This window comes from Apium graveolens, chromosome 5 (genome assembly GCF_009905375.1).
Source record: "Apium graveolens cultivar Ventura chromosome 5, ASM990537v1, whole genome shotgun sequence".
In the NCBI taxonomy this organism is placed as follows: domain Eukaryota; kingdom Viridiplantae; phylum Streptophyta; class Magnoliopsida; order Apiales; family Apiaceae; genus Apium; species Apium graveolens.
The window spans coordinates 110,781,351-110,800,496 of NC_133651.1; the positions used below are offsets into that span (position 1 = coordinate 110,781,351).

Sequence of the window (19,146 nt, forward strand, 5' to 3'; positions counted from 1 at the left end):
GCAACATTACAAAGTTGTAATTGATAACATTTCCTTGGATGCTGACACTTTTACTCACCCTGTTTCAGCCTATCAATTGTTGGCTGCTCAGGGCAATATGGAGGCAGAGCAGACTTTGAATTTAGTGCACACCACAGAATCTCTTCAAAGAGATAAAGCTGTTGTTAACAGGATGCCTTCTCAAGCTGGAGAGCCATCTGAAGAATTTGGAGTAAATTCTGATGATGATGACTCTGATTCCTTGGATGGAAGCATGAACTTAGGGGGAGCTGAAGGCCCAAGTTCTGCTTTAAGTTTACCTGAATGGGCATGGGCAAAGGAATCTACACCAGGATAATTTGAGGTGTCCTTGGTCAAGCAAGTAATAGCTATTCAACAGGCTCTTCAGGAAACTTCAGATGCTGGTACCAAGGCTGTTCTTCAAGCTCACCTGGACTCTCTACATCTAATGAAGATCCAGCACTTAAGACAGAATCTCAGTGTGGATGAATTGAAAAGGGATATAGCTGACTTGAAGACCTATAACTCTGAGAAGCTGGATTCAGTAATGCCATATGGTACCATGCAAGATCTATTACTGAGATTAAGGAGAGAATCAGATTCTGACAAGAAGATAGCCAAGCTGGAGAACAGAGTTCAAGTTATTGAGAATTCAGTGGCTCTACTTCTTCAAAATCAACAGACTCAGACAAATCTTCTTATGCAACTGGCTAAAGCACAAGGCCTAACTCCTCCACTTGATGATAACAAAAAGGGGGAGAGAGAATCAAGTAAGGGGGAGAAAGGACCAACTGAGGGGGAGACACTTCTAGTTCAAATCAGCAAAGTAATTGTACCTTCAATTACTATCTCCAAGCCACCAGTTGCAGATGGTATAGATCTTATCAATGCAGCAGCAGAAAATTTGAAAGATGCTGATAAAGGAAAGTTGACTCTGATCAACTGGAAAAAGATTGATGAGGAAATACAAAAAAAGTTTGAATTAGTCAAGGAACCAGTTCAGTCATCCATCCATCACTCTTATGTCAAGCCAATCAATGTGAATGAGATGAGCATGAACTATCTGGAGAAAGGACAATCTTCCTGCATCAAGACTACAAAGGCTGAGATAATTCTTAAACCAAGGGCAAACTATCCAAAGTCATCTTTGAAGAACCCTATGGATACTGTGTATGAGACACCCAAGCCTGATGAAAAGAAGCTTCTGTCAAGATCTATTGTCTTCTACAAAGATCCAGTTGATTCAGCCTCAAGAAAGAGAATTACAAAGATATTCAGAAATGGAAAGGAAATTTGTGTGGTAGCTGGACATCCACAATTTGCTCATGCAAAGAAAGAAGAAAAAGCCAGATTGAAGCAGGAAAAGAGGCAAGTTGCTCTAGATGCAAAGAAGTCTAAATAAAAGAAAGAACAGTTTGCTATCTTGGCCAAGCTACAGGCTGTGAATTCTTCTGAACAAATTCCCTCTCAACCATCTCAAGCTGCTGAATCAAAGAAGAAGATTGAAGAACAGAAGAAATCCCCAAGAAAGAAAGAAGAAGATTGAAGAACAAAAAGGAAACTGGATGTTGTTGACAAGGAATTGGAAGATCAATTTCCTAAGGAATCCACTCAAGCTAAAACTCAAGCATCAAAGCCCTCTGTGGTATTTGAAGACATAAGGGTGGTGGACCCCTACATGAACATACATGGAGAGCCTATTGTGCCAAAGGATGAGCCAATAGAGTGGGATAATTTACCAATTCCTGATTTCAACTTGGCAATCCTTACTAAGCCAAAAAGGACAAAATCAAGGGTAGTCAAGAAAGTGAAGCTGTCACCTCTCAAATCCAAGTTAGTAGTCAAAGCTCAACCCAAGGTCAACAGGGGAGACTACTTGTACTTGTGTGACATCAAAGAATTCTCATATCTAAACCTTTATCTGGAGGAGCTGGATGAAGTAAGGGCAATTGATGTATACAGAAACCAACCTGAAAGGCTGGTGTTCAAGTACAAAGGAGGAAGGGAGATTCAGTGGCCTCTTCACATGATACTTCAAGAAAGCCAAGCTGTGTTGATCAAAGTCTATTCATCCTTTAAGAAAAACTTTGGGTTCAATGTAACTGCAAGAAGATTAGTATTGAAGAAGATTGAAGAGCTAAGGAGTGTTAGAGTCAAAGATGCACTTCCCAAGACTCTTATCATCCCATACACAGGGAGAAGAGTGCATCTAAGGCCCTACTGGCTGATGGAATTCATGGATAACAAGGGTGTAAGAAGATTCTTCAGACTAGAAGACCAATTGAGTATCTCTAGCAATGAGACTCTCTTGGAGATGCAAGAAATGCTAGATCTCTCAGAATCTGATGAATTAGAATTCCCCAGGCAGCTCCAGAATCAAATTGAAGAAAACAACAGAAAGCTTGGAAGAAGATCCAGACCTTCAAGAAACTAGAAAAATCTGATCAGGCTAGAGGAGCATCTTGAATTGACTGTGAGCCAAACCTTGTACATTTTGTTTAAATTGAAGCACTTTCAGTTTTATCTACTTATCTTTAAAGATATATGTTTAGGATGTTTTGTAATCATCAAGTGTCTCTTAATTTATGGCTACAATTCCAGTAGACATGAATTGGGGGAGATTGTTGTGAATATGTTGTGTACTTGATGATCACTTAAACAAAATGTCTAAGTAGATTTTACTTAGTGAAATTATGTAGCTCTCGACGGATAAGAATTATAGCCCCGACGGATAACTCATTATAGTCCCGACGGATGATTAACTTATTATCCATCGAGTGAGTAGCTTATGTAATAATAAGTTTGTAGCACAGTGACGTATGCACCTTTGTAAAGAATCTGTAGTAGCATATAAGTCATGTTGACTTTAACTAGATATGCAGAATAGGTTGATTAATTGTACATAAACAATGTCTTGTAATTCTGTATAAGTGAAATGAAGTCAAGTGCCAAAATAGCTACCGACGGATGATTAACAAAGCCTTCGACGGATGATCAAATGACTATCAACGGATATTTAACATAGCAGTCGACGGATGATCAATCATGTCATCGACGGATGATCTGAAAGTCGACGGATGATCATATCAAGAATTCAAACATCAGTTGAACAGTAAAAGCTGACACACAGCCGTCGAGTTGGATACAAACACACTGTGGAAGCCCATTAACTGGGTAATAGAGGACGAAAAGCAGCAAATATCAAGACTGTTAGATTTTATATTTGTTCAGTCTTTTTGACTTTTTAATCTTGGTAATATATAAACCAAGAGAGTAGCAAATAGAAAAATGACTGAGATAGTTGAAAAATAAAAAAAAACAGAGAAATCTTTGTAAGCATAATCTTTAGCATTTCCTGTATTCTCAGTAGTTCCATTTTGTAAGCAGCTGTGAGCATTTCTGCACACAGAGTCCTCTCGATATATTATATATATATATATATATATATATATATATATATATATATATCTGGTGGAATTGTTTAAATCCACCAGAAAGTTTTTAAAGACTCTTGTTTTTAATTACTTATGTTTTGATTCATTCAAGTTTACATTCCGCATTGTGCTAATCAAAACAAATATATCTATAATCGAGTTGAACATTTTTATTTCAAGAAAAAGGTTCAAGAATTCCATTCAACCCCCCTTCTGTAATTCTTGCTATATTGTTAAGGGACTAACAGTAGCCCATAATCAATTGAAATTGTCTTTTACTTGAAACTAGCAAATAACCCGTGTTATGCACATGCTGTTTTTAATTTATTATGATATAACTTTTTTGTGTATAATAGTTAATTTAATTGGTAACTCAATTTTAAGGATATATATATATATATAATTTTTATAATAAAATTGATATATTAATTTATGTCTTTCTTCAATTGAGAATAATTGATTTTAAATTTGATTCTACTCTATAATAATTTTGCATAATTGTGATTTTACTGTGATTCTACACTTTAAACTATTTTATCAAATTTCAATGATTTTTTAAATAAAAAAAATTGTGCAACTTCGCTTTTAATCTGGTAATTAAAATCTGTAACTATATATAATAAACAATGAAATAAAATATATATTTATATTTTTTAAATAATAATTTCTTATAGAATAAAATTTTAATATTAATATGATATTAACAGGTTTTGAACTTTAGACATCCGTAGTATACACGTTCTAAGAATCTTTTTAATATGTGCTTCTTTATAATTTCAATATTCCATAATATTAATTAAGAAAAATTTATATGCATACAATCAAATATTACATCCTGAGTTACTCTCCAGCTAATTTTGATCCATATGATAGGATAAATATAAATCTTAGCTTATTCTTGATAACTATATATTTTAATCAGCCATATAATTATTTGATAACAAAATAATATCATGTTCTATTTTTAATTATCCATGTAAATTTTAATAGACACAAAAAATTAATACTTCTTTTGTTCGGACTTGGCTATTGTTAGTTGTTACACTGGGGGAGTGAGAGTTAGAGTTTGAGTATATTCGGGTGGAATTAGAAAAAGGACTTTTAATATGTATTGAATGAATAGTGAGTCATGTAAATGGGGAACTTGGAACGGGAATTTGGAACGGGAACTTGGAACAGTAATGGCGTGTGTGTAAGTTTTTAATGTGCACGTAGTTTGTGTTTTGTTTTTTTAGGAAAGGGGTATTTTTTTATGGAAGGTGACCAACCAACCAAATTATCCTATATTTTGCTTATAATAGTATAGTATAGATAGATTAGATTTTCATGAACATAACAAAAAGTCTAAAACAGAAAGATAAAAATAAAAATCAGCAGTGAAGATCAAGGGGCATTGTAAACCCGAGATTATGGCAAATCCTCATTAGTGACCAAGTACGCTGCCACTGGATCCTGTCAAACTCTTCTATTATATAACTTTATTACATGGTTATAGACAATGATTAAAAATACCCATTTTTGGAGTTTAATTTGCTCAAAATATCCATTTTAAAAAATATGCTGAAAATACCGTTTTAGTTACGCATTTTGAAATTGGGTAAGTGTAATACACATTTGAGAATTGGGTATGTAAAAAAATTATTAAAAATACGCATTTCTGGTTTGGGTATTACCATTGGGACACGTATTTGGCAAATGCGTATCTCAAAAAAAAAGAAAAAAAACTGAATACCCATTTGACAAATGGGTATCTAGTACAAAACAGGATATCCAAATGACAAATGGATATCCAAACGGATATTTTCAGCACAACACTGTCAAAATGAGTATTTTCAGCATTTTGCACCAAAAAAATGTTATTTTTAACATTCTTTCATGATGAGTCGAGCTTACCACCAATGATCACGATATGGGATTCAGATATATATGTTTCACATATCAGCAGCCGAACAGGAGAATATTACGTGTACCTGAATCCAACAATATTGGATGCGAATACAGATATATGTAATTTCGGATGCGGATATGGATATAGGCATATCTGTATTCGAATTATTCGTTTGACAGTCTTAGCGACTGACCATATCCGGAATATTCGTTTGACAACCACTAGGTTGATTCAATTATCCTAGGCCATATCATTCACAATGTAGCCCATAATCAATTGAAATTGTCTTTTACTTGAAACTAGCAAATAACCCGTGTTATGTACAGGCTGTTTTTAATTTATTATGATATAACTTTTTGTGTATAATAGTTAATTTAATTGGTAACACAATTTTAAGGATATATATATACATAATTTTTATAATAAAATTGATATATTAATTTATGTCTTTCTTCAATTGAGAATAATTGATTTTAAATTTGATTCTACTCTATAATAATTTTGCATAATTGTGATTTTACTGTGATTCTACACTTTAAACTATTTTATCAAATTTCAATGATTTTTTAAATAAAAAAAATTGGGCAACTTCATTTTTAATCTGGTAATTAAAATTTGTAACTATATATAATAAACAATGAAATAAAATATATATTTATATTTTTTAAATAATAATTTCTTATAGAATAAAATTTTAATATTAATACGATATTAACATGTTTTGAACTTTAGACATCCTTAGTATACACGTTCCGAAGAATCTTTTTAATATGGGCTTGTTTATAATTTCAATATTCCATAATATTAATTAAGAAAAATTTATATGTATACAATCAAATATTACATTATGAGTTACTCTCCGGCTAATTGTGATCCATATGATAGGATATATATAAATCTTAACTTATTCTTGATAACTATATATTTTAATCAGCCATGTAATTATTTGATAACAAAATAATATCATATTCTATTTTTAATTATCCATGTAAATTTTAATAGACACAGAAAATTAATACTTCTTTTGTTCGGACTTGGCTATTGTTAGTTGTTACACCGAGGGGAGTGAGATCTAGAGTTTGAGTATATTCGGGTGAAATTAGAAAAAGGGCTTTTAATATGTGTTGAATGAATAGTGAGTCATGTAAGTGGGGAACTTAGAACGGGAATTTGGAACGGGAACTTGGAACAGTAATGGTGTGTGTATGTTTTTAATGTGCACGTAATTTGTGTTTTGTTTTTTAGGAAAGGGGTATTTTTTTATGGAAGGTGACCAACTAACCAAATTATCCTATATTTTGCTTATAATAGTATAGTATAGATAGATTAGATTTTCATGAGAATAACAAAAAGTCTAAAACAGAAAGGTAAAAATAAAAATCAGCAATCAAGATCAAGGGACATTGTAAACCCGAGATTAGGGCAAATCCTCGTTAGTGACCAAGTACGGTGCCTCGTCTATTATATAACCTAATCACATGGTTATAGACAATGGTTAAAAATACCCATTTTTGGAGTTTAATTTGCTCAAAATATCTGTTTTAAAAAAATATGCTGAAAATACCGTTTTATACGCATTTTGAAATTGGGTAAGTGTAATACACATTTGAGAATTGGGTATGTAAAAAAATTATTAAAAATACGCATTTCTGGTTTGGGTATTATATTAGGATACGTATTTGGCAAATGCGTATCACAAAAAAAAAAAAGAAAAAAAAAACTGAATACCCATTTGACAAATGGGTATCTAGTACAAAACAGAATATCCAAATGACAAATAGATATCCAAACGGATATTTTCAGCACAACACTGTCAAAATGAGTATTTTCAGCATTTTGTACCCAAAAAAATGTTATTTTTAACATTTTTTTATGATGAGTCGAGCTTACCACCAATGATCACGATATGGGATTCAGATATATATGTTTCACATATCAGCAGCCGAACAGGAGAATATACCCCCGGCCTTTTTACCGTTTGTAACTAAAAACCGTTTGTAACTAAAATTGCCTAATACACAGAAACGTAACAATAACATTTGTAACATCGAATTGATGTAAACAAAATTTATTGGAATTATGGAAGTTGTGCATCACAAAACTTGTAATTTTATTTTTTTATACCCGATATTTGCCAAAAAAAATAATAATAAATTCGACTACACTTGGGAGCTAGAAACAATAACATCAAATTGGCTCTATGAATAAAATGTCAAAAAACTAATAAGAGCAAAGAAGCTCTCCACTTGAAGTGAGGAATCCAATCCGGTGATAGCTCTCTTTCTTATTACATTTTTTATCAAGTCAATCCCATCTCATTTAGCCTGCTATTATTTGTTCGAGTTTTGTTTGTTATTGGGATTTTCTATGGTGCGTCAAAGACACACAATATTCACTAACTCTCATATAAATGGAATCTTTTTATCCGTGTTTGAATAATAATGTTAATGGCCCCCTACATTCACATCAATTCCATCAATAAAAAGAGCCCATTTTTATTGGAGTTAATGGGACACACTTTAAAAAGCCCGTTTGTTATTTTACACTCTGCCACAAATTGCACTGACTTTTTTATACAGAAAATGAGTAATAATTTTTCTGAACTTGGCCCTACTTTGGAGGAATTGACATAAGATCAGGGTTGAATTAATATGTATAATTTATATGCATAATTATATCTATTCTCATCACGAGTCCAGGGATTTTAAAGACTCGGAGTCCAGGGATTTAAAAATTTTCTATATTTTGGAATTGGCCAAGTGGGTGAACATGAAACTGGATGCCATGCACGTATATTTATATAATTTTTTTTACAAGTCGCTGGAAAAACAGACATCTCTTCATGAAACCTCCCAAATGACAATATCGAATATAAAGCTCCTCATACCTCATCAAAGATCACCAAGACAAGTTACATGGAGCAGAAGAGGATGCAAGTATGACAGAAATTTTGTATACTTCTTTTTGTGATTTACTCGGTTCCAGTTACAGGGACTTTTTCGTACAAAACATTCTCTTTGTATCTCCGGGGAAGGAAGAAACGACCACCAAACTGTTGCTGCAGGAAAATGATGAAAACAAAGAGCACCCCAGCACAACATATACTAATATCCCAAACCGTTGAATAATAATCCATTCTAGGATTGGCGTATATGTAAGTGAAAGACCAGGAAGAACTATGAGCCCTGTAAAGATCATATGCATGTGGCAACAGGCGAAGTAGTGTCGTCCCTACATAGAAGAAAGGGTCAAGAGCCTTTACTTTGGAGTCGCAAAATAAGTTGAAAATTATTTGGGGAAGCAAAATAACATCCCGAACCAAGCCAGCAAATGACTTAAGTTCTCCCAATAGCGATATTTGTGTGCTGTTGGCAGATACAAGCTCCAAAAGTATTATGTTTGTATGAGGCTTTGTCAAAAGATGGACAAACCAAGCAATTAATCCACCACCAATGTACAATGGTAAAGATAAATAAAGGACCTTTTTATCGAAAACCCACAGATTCTTAAGGCTTTCTTTCACACTTCTAGCAGACCAGGTTAGTTGGAGAAGACGGAACTCCATAAGGAAAGCTATCATTGTAATCACCCTCACTAACACCTCATTTATTTCAAGCCATCCATCATTCCCACTAAAAAGGGTCTGCCGTCTATGATTCGACAAGAACATGGCTTCAAAATTCAACAATAGTGGAATCATGTGTGCCAAAGTGAGAATAACAAGCATCACGATTGAAATAAAAGGAAGTACATCCGGATGCTTATACACATAAAACAGCTGTAAACCGACAAAGATGCACGCAAGCGTATTGGAAAATAGAACCATGGTGATCTCCAGATCCATTCTCCACAATGATTGTTTTGCTTGGTGAGTGTAAACAGAATTTGAGTGAAACTCGAGACCATCAAAGTATTGAGGGTCTACCTTGCTTCGAGTGCTTTGGATTTTTCCCTTTACATTGCCACCATCCTTCGCATTCAGCGGAGGATATTCAGCGGTGACAACAATTTCACAATCTATGGAGTTATTATTCTTTATCTTATTGTGTGAGGAAAGATGCCTACAGCCTATCATGCACAGAAACCCAGTATCAGCATCATATATTCCTTCAGCAGATATGAATACAGAAGACGTCAACGGCCTTTCAGCACCCAACTTGAAGTTGGCACTATCCTTGAAGTTCATAACATAACTAATATTAATCATATTGCTTCTACTCAGATTCCCATCAACCACGGCTTTAGTCTGGTCACTGACAAGTTGATGTTGGTCATAAAATTTGTCACCCACAGATAATGGATATGAATAACCCCATGCTCTATGCCCTTTCTCATTTCTCGCTGTCATATCAAATCTCATATCAGACGTATGCCCATCAGGGTATGTCTTCCCTTTTCTTTTGGCTTTGATATTTTTCGTGCAAGCTTTCTTGAAATTTTGATAGTCAGCATATTTATATTTCAAACCATCAAGTCTTGGCTTTTGGTTTTCTTCGCTCCGTAAGAAGACTCTAGCAAAATAACCAGACTCATTCACCATTTTCTTACTCCACATCTGGCCAACAATGACACTCCTGTTTCTCAAGGAAAACCAAGCAGGCACTCTCAAGATCAATCTTATAGAACAATCCCCAACTGAACCCTTACTTAAAGACTCGGTATAATTAACAATCCGACAAGCAACCAAGTCCATGCGCTTCTTCACCCAATCCCACTCACCTTCAGCAACAAGTGTCGTACTAGGATCAAACAACAAGTGAAAACTACTCGGACTAGAATTCAACAACCTTAACAGATACCTAACTCTCCCATTCTCCAAACACTCAACCTCATCAAAAACCATAATAGTCGGCACAACCTCACTGCCCCTACCAAGAACTTTACATTTATCAGCACCACAATCATCCGAATAATCCAACTCAACTCTACTACTATACTTAACTACCGAACACACCTCCTCGCTCCTCTTAAAACCAAGCGACACATTTGCCAACCTATCATACTCACTAAAAACCCCATTCCTTTTCTCACTCTCTACCAACGTAAAATTATACCCCTTCATCGAAACCCCCAATATCTCAATCCCTTGAAAATAATCCTTATCACCCACATTACCCAAATTACGCAACGTACCCTTAACAAAACTATTAGAAATACTCGAAACATTCAAATAATCAAGAATCAAAACAACATTAACATCTCGTAAATAACTAACCCCAGAGCCAACCATACACATCTTCCCAGACTCCGCATTCCAAAATCCATGTAACTTAAACACAGCTTGCCCAGCCCGAATCGGAATTCTCGGAGCTCGATAACTAACAAGCCTCAATCCTCTCCTAAACCGACCAATACCACGCCTACCCATCAAACTCAATCTCCCCTGCACCTCAAAAATGTGATCACTGGTCGTATCATATACGAAATGGGTTCGAAAAAACATCGAACCGGTAAGCCCCTTTCCCGCCAAAAGGGCATTTTGGCGACCCAGAATCTCAGTCCCTCCGGAGAAAACGCCGGATGGTAAATCGAGAGTGAGGTTGGTGAGGTGAACAGACGGGGTCTCTGAAACGACGTCGTTGCAGTGTTTAGCATATGGAACTTGAAGGAATTTAGGTGTAATTGTGGAGGAATTGACACTGAGTGTGAAGATTAGGAAGATTAAGAGATGGGTTAAAGAGAATTTCAGTGATTTTAGAGGGTTTATTTGATGATGATTAGACCTAGTGTTTGGGGGAGATTGAAAAATCTTCATAGCTGTGAGAGCTATGAGTCTCGTGCTTAGGTTTAGATCTTACACCGCTACAAACATATAAATATTCAACTCCTTGGGTAAAAGTCCAGTTATATCATTTTAATTTAGGGTATATGATGTGATTCATCACTGTACAATACCAAAATTTTTACTTTTGACACCGACCTAAAAAAATTTTTGGTCAAAAACTTAAACAATAATAATATTTTAAACAGGTTACTGTCGTTAGTATCGTTAAGTTGACTAACGGAAAAATGACGTGTAACTGATGTGACATCAAGTTTACTATCGAATTTATCACTCAATTTTGTATTATTTTCAATTAGGTTACCGACTATTTTTTTCAAAAAGTTATTTGTTTTAAAAGAGAAATTCAGATAATTTTTTCAAAAATCCGAATTGATTAAATAACATATTTTTATTGATATTTAAGAAAACTTCAAAATAAAATATACCTCTTAAATTTATAATAAAATAATTTTTTTATTTTTGTGTGAGTATATTTTAATTAATTCAATAAAATATAATAATAATCTGTTTTTAAAAAATAAATTTTTGGGTCAAAAAATTAAAATATAATTTTTTTAATTTTTTTTGGTGATCAATTTGAAATTTTTCAAATTGTTTAACAGATCTCTTTTAATAGTCTAACGCCTTTTAACGGTCGTACAAAAATTTTGGAGTTTAGTAATTTAATTAAAAATTTATGTAATTCAGTAATGCGAATGAATTTTTTTTTGGGCTGGTGACCAAGTGAAAGTTTTGGTATTTTACGGTGACGAATTAGCTCATTAACCCTTTTAATTTATAATTTTTTTTCAATTGAGAATGTACCAAAACTACAACTTATTATAAAATTACTTGCGATTTTACCAACTTCCGAAAAGATCTGCGAAAATATTATTTTATTCCAAAAATATTTGTAAAAATATGATTTTGCATAAGAGGTTGCAATTTAGTTAAAATTGCGGAACTATTTTAGATTGTAATTCGGATTGCATTTTATGTTACATAATATTTTTATGTTTAAGTTGCAAATATGATTGCAATTTACAAAACGTATTTTTGCATCAAATTTTTATAAATTCAAATTGCAAACGTGGTTGCAAAATTGTCATATTTTTCAAATATTTTTAAGAAGTGATAGTATTTTTGCAAAAAAAAATTGTAAAACTTGGGTATTTATGAAAAAAACCCTTAAAATTTTTATTGTCTAAATTTAATAATGTTAGGATTAAAATTGTGTACAAGTATATTATTTTTCGATACGCTCGGCTAATATTTCATTAACAATTTTTTTAGTATGTGTCAAATTTTAATTGGCTCATCATACTTATTAATGATAATAGACCTTTCTATATTCGTAAAGAATACACGAATAACAAGAATTCACCTCATAACAATAGCATGAAACTAAATGAATAATGTGTATACATGTTTACACATTAGACGAGCCATTCATTAACATTTGGCATGTTTTCTTTAAGAAGTGGGGGAGGGCAGAATAGTTAATATTAGCACGATACTGATACTGTAATATTTTTTGCCAAATAGAAGAATAATTTTAATAAATAGACACAGTTGGAAAAAAACCTCCAACCGCCAATACAACCAGGATGAAAATTAAATATCATACTAAAAATAATTAGTTGATTTGTATTCTGATCGTTTGACACGTGGAATTTAAAATTTTTTAAATCTAAAGACAAAATCAAAAACATTTTAAACAATCCAAACTGCGCCAATATCTTTGAAAGCAGCAACATCAGTATTGACCTTATCAACATAAAAATCATTGTTAGTTCAGTGTTCAGAAACCTCAACTGAGATTGGAAGAACGACACCCCAACTATCTACATGCTGTATACCAGCTATAGACATGCCAAAAATGGAAACCCCAAAAATATGAACAATATTTGGTTGTGAAAAGTCAGCTCTTGCAATATCCCTAGATTCGATGTAGGCATTCCAGATCCCCAAAAACGTTAATAAAATCATTTTCAACATATCTAACATGGAATAAATCCAAACATAACTAAACAAAAATATAACAAAACACCCCAAAAGAATAGATCAGACAAATCCTCCAAAAGGAAAGACACGCAAACACCCAAAAAATTGGGTTTTATTGAAGAAAAATAAAAAAGTAAAGGTGTTGGGGATTTCTGATAAGTCCAGTGTGGGGGGCTACTCCTTCGACGTCGCGCCTAGATCCTTGTGGCGGTTATGGTGTAGCTTTTGTGGAGTTTCTGCAAAACAATACCGGAGGGGGCTATGAGTCCCGCGGCACCTCTGTTGTGAGAGTAAGAATTCGCTTTTAGGAAGACGAAGATAAATAGGAATGTAAGGTGGTTGTGTGTGTATATGAGTGTGTAAGAGTGATTAACCCCAAAACCTCTCCTGGGCTATTTATAACTCAAGGGTAGGGTTTAGGGATTGGTACATTTGAATCGTAGGCGTTGGTCCTGGAAGCGGAGGATGCCTGGCAGGAATGGATGCCTTATATGTGTCGGGATGGGAATAGCTAAGGAATGTTCTAAGGATCCTCTAACACGTGCCCTGATTATTCTCATGATTGATCAATGACATATGTCCCTATCACGCTCTTGGACATGTGCCTCACATGCTGGGGCTTTTTAAGATTGAGCCGCAGAGGACCATTAGTCCAGACCAGGGGTGAGCGGGAGTGGGTGGAGCCGTGAGTTTGGACCCGATTCTTCTAGGAGTCATATGTACTATCATGTATCCCCCACTCCCTATTCAGATTTTTAGGATGGGGGAGTATGGTAAATAGTATTTGGAGTAGGTTGCTTGCATTATAAAATTGATCTTTCATTTCCTCCAGTCCGAGTTGTGTTGAGGTAGACCAAGTCGGGCTAGTGGATATAGAGTAAATTTCCTTTAGGAAAAATTTGAGTTTTCCTTACCCCCCAGTCCGGGTTGTGCTGAAGTAGACCAAGCTGGACTAGTGGATATAAAGTAAATTGCCTTTAGGAAAAAAATTGAGTTTTGCTTGCCCCCTAGTCCGGGTTTTGTTGAAATAGACAAAGCCGGGCTAGCCGGACATAGAGTAGATTGCCTTTTGGAGAAATTTGAGTTTTCCTTACCTCCCAGTCCGGGTTATGTTGAGGTGGACAAAGCCGGACTAGCTGGACATATAGTAGATTTCCTTTTGTAGAGATTTGAACTTTCCTTGCCCCCAGTCCGGGTTATGTTGAGGTGGACAAAGCCGGACTAGCTGGACATAGAGTAGATTGCCTTTTGTAGAGATTTGAGCTTTCCTTGCCCCTAGTTCGGGTTTTGTTAAAATGGGACAGTCCGGACTGGAATATGAATCGATTTGTGGTTTTTCCCCCACGATTTGAATTATTACGGTTGTCTTTTTTGAAAAGACGTGCCCTAATTATGACTAATAATAATTACTGTGTATATATATAACTGTATATAGATACATATCTTGAAAATTGAGGGTTGGGATATGGCCACGTGTCCTGGCTGTCCAAATCCCTATCTTCTATAAAATCCCCCCTTTCTCTCTTTTTTTACTGCTCTCCGAAATTTTTCATTCACTTAAAGCTTTCCTTTCTCTTCTTTTTTCTTCGGTCGCTTCTTGTGTTGCTTTGGACTAGTCGAAGGCAAAGGATTCCATTGTTATGCTTCCATTACACTATTTGTGCTCTTCTAACTCGTAAGTTCTCTTCAACTTCATTTGTTTCCCTTTACTTCATTCACAGTAACTGTTCTCATATTTTGCTTTGTTGATTTTGTAAATTTTTGTTGAATATGTTCGTTTCAATTTGTTTTTTGTTTAGTATACATGTATGTATATGCATTTTTGCTATGTTTTGGTGTTTGATTTTGTGTTTAAAGTGTTTTTGTGTTTAGGGTTTTGTACCTGGGTCTGGACTGGTGGGACGTAGTCCAGACTCATATGATGTAGGGTTAGGTTTTTGGTTTTTGGAGTTTTTTAATGGTATGTGGTTTTTTGGGTCCGGGTAAGTGGGTTGTTATAGTGACCTGGGTTTAACTTTTGTGCTTGGTTAGGGGTGAATTTTCCCCAGACTAGTAGCTAGTGTTAAAAATTGAAAATAGCTTAGTCCGGACCATAGTAGCTTATTAATAAAGAATTGGTAGGGATTTAGACTAACCCGTCTTATTGCTTTTAGGTTTATGGTCCGGACTAAAGTGCACGTTAAAGTCTACTTCTCTTGCTATCCCGGATCATCAGATTCTAATGTTAGTCTGAACAACTCTGATACTAATATTAACCGTTTAGAGATGGGTAAGAAGGGATCGACTTCAGGGTCGAATGTCATTAGAAAGTCAAAGGCTGCTCAGATATCCCCGAGGATATATTGGGTTGATATCTCGTACTACTTCATAATAAAGAATGAAGAGATTGAGAATAGCTGGTACTATCGAAGTATCAGTTCCGGATATGCTAGGCAACCGGACAGCGGTCTTGGGAGGTACGATGAAGCTAAGTTTGACCGGAAGTTTGCTGGGATGATCGTAGCTAAGGGTCTGTACCCTTTGAAAGATGAGTATGCGGCTCTGGACCATGCTGCCCAGGACTCCTCTATCCGGGATGCTTTTCAGTTAGATGATCAGATTGAGTGGAGGTGGCCGTTACCCGGGGAGAAGATCTATCACCAGCCCGCAGACAGGTTCGTTCTTGTCTGGTTGGAGCATTTGAGGTCCGGGTGGAACCCCCGTTGGCACCTTTTCCTAAAACACTTGTAGAAATATATTTATAAGTTATCCCTGATTCAGATAACTCCTAATGGAATCAAGTGGATGTCATGGTTCATAGCCTGTTGCAATAGCTTCAAAGTCCAGGCAACTTTCAGGCTCTGGAATCATATATTTACCTTAGTTAAGTCCAGTCAGTCGCCCTCTATGAAATACGATTCTGGGCAGCCGAGTGTGGTTATGGGTCCGGATTTAGGCCTGTCATACAGCAATCCTCCTTGAAGTATTAGAATGGGGAAATTATTTTGCTTAAGGGGTGGACCTCTACTACCTACCGTACATAACTATCGAAGGTGTTTAGACCCGGTTCAAGCGGTCTGAGTAAAGGGGTGAAGCCCTTGAACTCGTGTTCAAATTTTGTGAGTGTCTCGTGTTCCAGTTTACTCGGGACACTTCATGAATCATAAGACAATGAATAGGCTTGGTTATAAGTATAATTTTTCTCTTCCCCGAACTTGTTAATATTTATGTACCCGGAGTAATGTGTTTTTGGGTCACCTCCACGGACTAATGTTTTTGCTTTTTGTTTTCTTTAATAGGTCTTTCTTTCTATAATCTGAATATGTCCGCTTCAGCGTATAGTGATGCTCTTCTTGGGTTGGATACTGCTTTCAAACAGAGAAAGAAGGCATCGGTTGCCGGGTCTGCGTCTCATCCACACCCGGGAGAGGCTTCACAAAGTAATGTCATTTCTAAGATGGACTCAGCTGAGAAGAACCGTACCTCTGATCCAACTGTTGAGGTATAAGATGATGGTGACTTTGAGAATTTAGAGGAGATCGAGCCTTTGGGCGAATCTGAAGTTGAGCTGAGCAAGAAGAACAAACGCCTTCAGACTCAAGGCACCAAACCTCCCCGGACTTGTAATTCGCCAATTTTCCCAGGTGCTGAATCTGCCCAAGATAAGGTGAAATGTTTGGATGTCGAAGATCCGAGCATGTGTGGTCCGGGGCTTGAGGAGAGGGTGGCCCGATTCATGGTTGAGATTTCGTCCCAAATTGAGTGGCGGGAGATGAACGAGGTTGGATTTGATGTTGTGATAAAGGACTGCACTAGGCTCTAGGGTCAGGTATAGCATTTTTATATTTCTTATTTTTGTGCCTTAGATTTTTTTCTTTGTTTTTTTCTTGAATTTGTTCTCTTTTCTTGTAGCTTGGGGCTTTCATGGCCGGGGCAGCTGCTATTTCATACTCCGAACTCAAGCACGCCTTGGAGGTGATTTTTAATAAAAACAAGGAGCTTGTGGAGCTTAAAGATGAAATATCTGCTAAGGTCCTCTCTCTCTCTCTCTCCAGGTTGAACAAGCATCTGAACGATGTAACGACCCGGGCTGAGAATGATGAGAAAGAAGTCGGGGATCTAATATCTTAAGTCACAGAACTCCGGAAGCAGCTTGTAGCAATGAAGCCGGAGTCTGAGATCATCGAGGCTTATAAATATTCGGAGGAGTATGATAGGTCCATTGCTCATGACGGTGCCCCAGAGATTGCATGTTGCTAGATTGTTGCTAAAAAGCACATCAAGATTGGTCCGGAGGCTAATTGGGTAGCTTCATCCAGGAGTTCATTAAGGCCAAAAAGAATATCGAGGCAGGACTCGGAGAGCCGGAACTTTTTGACAGTTTGTGCCAAAGCTTCCTTTCTGAAAATGCTCCGGATTCTTAGGCTGGTAATTTTAACTTTGAACTATCTATATTCGACTTACGTATTTGCTTGTAAAATTAATACTCTTTGTCCGGGCTCTATGTGGTCTGAATTTATTTGCTTCATTTACTTGTCCTTTCGCTTATGTTTTGTTTTTTGCAATAGTGAATGCTTCTAAGTATATTTTTGTCTTAGAAAGTTATTTCTAATTAAGAAATAATGTGCTAGTCCGGGTTCAAGTATGGCCCGACACTAGGATTGCTTGTTTCCTTGGAAAAATATTTCTAAATAACAAATAATGTGCTAGTCTGGGTTCAAGCATGGCTTCAGACTGGAATTGGGTTTTTCTTAGAAAAAATATTTTTAAGTTATAAATAATGTGCTAGTCCAGGTTCAAGTATGGCTCTGGACTGAGATTGCTTATTTCCTTAGAATTTTTTTTAAGTAACAAATAATATGCTAGTCCGGGTTCAAGTATGGCCCCTGACTGGGATTGCTTGTAAAAAATTGCTAAGTAAAATTAGAAATGCTTTTCATTGATTTCAAATTTGCTTCATACAGGATGTGTAGTAATAAAGTGGTTCTTGTCATAGGCTACAAGTTTTTGGTTATTGTGGTTACTTTCTCTTTGCTACTGGTAAAACTTTCTTAGCCTGAGTCCATGCCAGGTGTTGGGAACTTCGGAGTCATCAATATTCATTAGCTTGTAAGTTCCTGGTCTGAAGACTTCTTTCACCTTGTATAACCCTTCCCATTTAGGCATTAGCTTTTCAGTATTGGTGGGATCTGAAGCCTCTGTATCTTGAAGTACTAGGTCTCCAACTTGAATATTTTTGACCCTGGACTTCTTGCTGAAATGCTCCTTTGTTTTCTCCTTGTATTTTTCCATCCTTTCTACAACTTGGTCCCGGACTTCATCAATTAGCTCAATATTTATTCTGAGTCTTTCCTCGTTATCTATTTCATCAAAGTTTATTGCTTTATAAGAAGGGGCTCCCACCTCGATTGGTAGCATTGCCTCTTTGCCATAATCTATCTTAAAAGGAGTTTCTCGCGTGCTTGTCTGGGGACCAGTTCTGTAGGACTATAACACATTTGGCAACTCTTTTGTCCATTTGCTCTTGCTTTCTCTCAGTCTCTTCTTGATGCCTCAGAGCAGGATTCTGTTTGTGACTTCTACTTGTTCGTTCCCCTGGGGGTATGCTACTGATGATTTCTTATTTTTGATCTTGTGCTCTTGGAGATATGACTCGAATTCTGATCCGAAAAACTATGGCCCATTTTCTGATACTAGGACTCTAGCGATCCCGAACCTCATCAAAATATTGTCCATGAACTTTATACAGTCTTGCTGGTTTATGGTCCTCATTGCTTCTGCTTCTACCCATTTAGTCATGTAGTCGATTGCACCAATAGGTATCTCAAGTCTCCTCTAGCCCTGTAAAAAGTTCCCATGATATCTATACCCTAAACAGCAAATGGGGTTGGAGATAGGACTGAGGAGGGTAGGATTGGGCTGATCTGGGACATATTGCTGAAGAGTTGACATTGCTTGCATTTTTTCACGAACTATACCACGTCCAGGTAAATGATTGACCAGTAATAGCCATGTCTTATTATCTTGTGAGCCAGGGCTTTTGCAGACATATGATCTCCACATATCCCTTCAAGGAC

At 35.9% G+C, this 19,146-nt stretch overlaps 2 protein-coding genes across 2 annotated transcripts; both read right to left on the minus strand.

Annotated features, from left to right (window-relative positions):
- Positions 1 to 8,086: 8,086 nt before the first annotated feature.
- LOC141724372 (uncharacterized) lies at positions 8,087 to 11,139 on the minus strand. The gene has a single exon (XM_074526494.1). The coding sequence runs from the start codon at positions 11,075 to 11,077 to the stop codon at positions 8,294 to 8,296; it is 2,784 nt and encodes a 927-aa protein (XP_074382595.1). The 5' UTR covers positions 11,078 to 11,139; the 3' UTR covers positions 8,087 to 8,293.
- Positions 11,140 to 18,103: 6,964 nt separating this feature from the next.
- Positions 18,104 to 18,487, minus strand: LOC141660309 (uncharacterized). Its single transcript, XM_074467285.1, has one exon. It carries the CDS (start codon positions 18,485 to 18,487, stop codon positions 18,104 to 18,106), a length of 384 nt encoding a protein of 127 aa, XP_074323386.1.
- Positions 18,488 to 19,146: the final 659 nt, after the last annotated feature.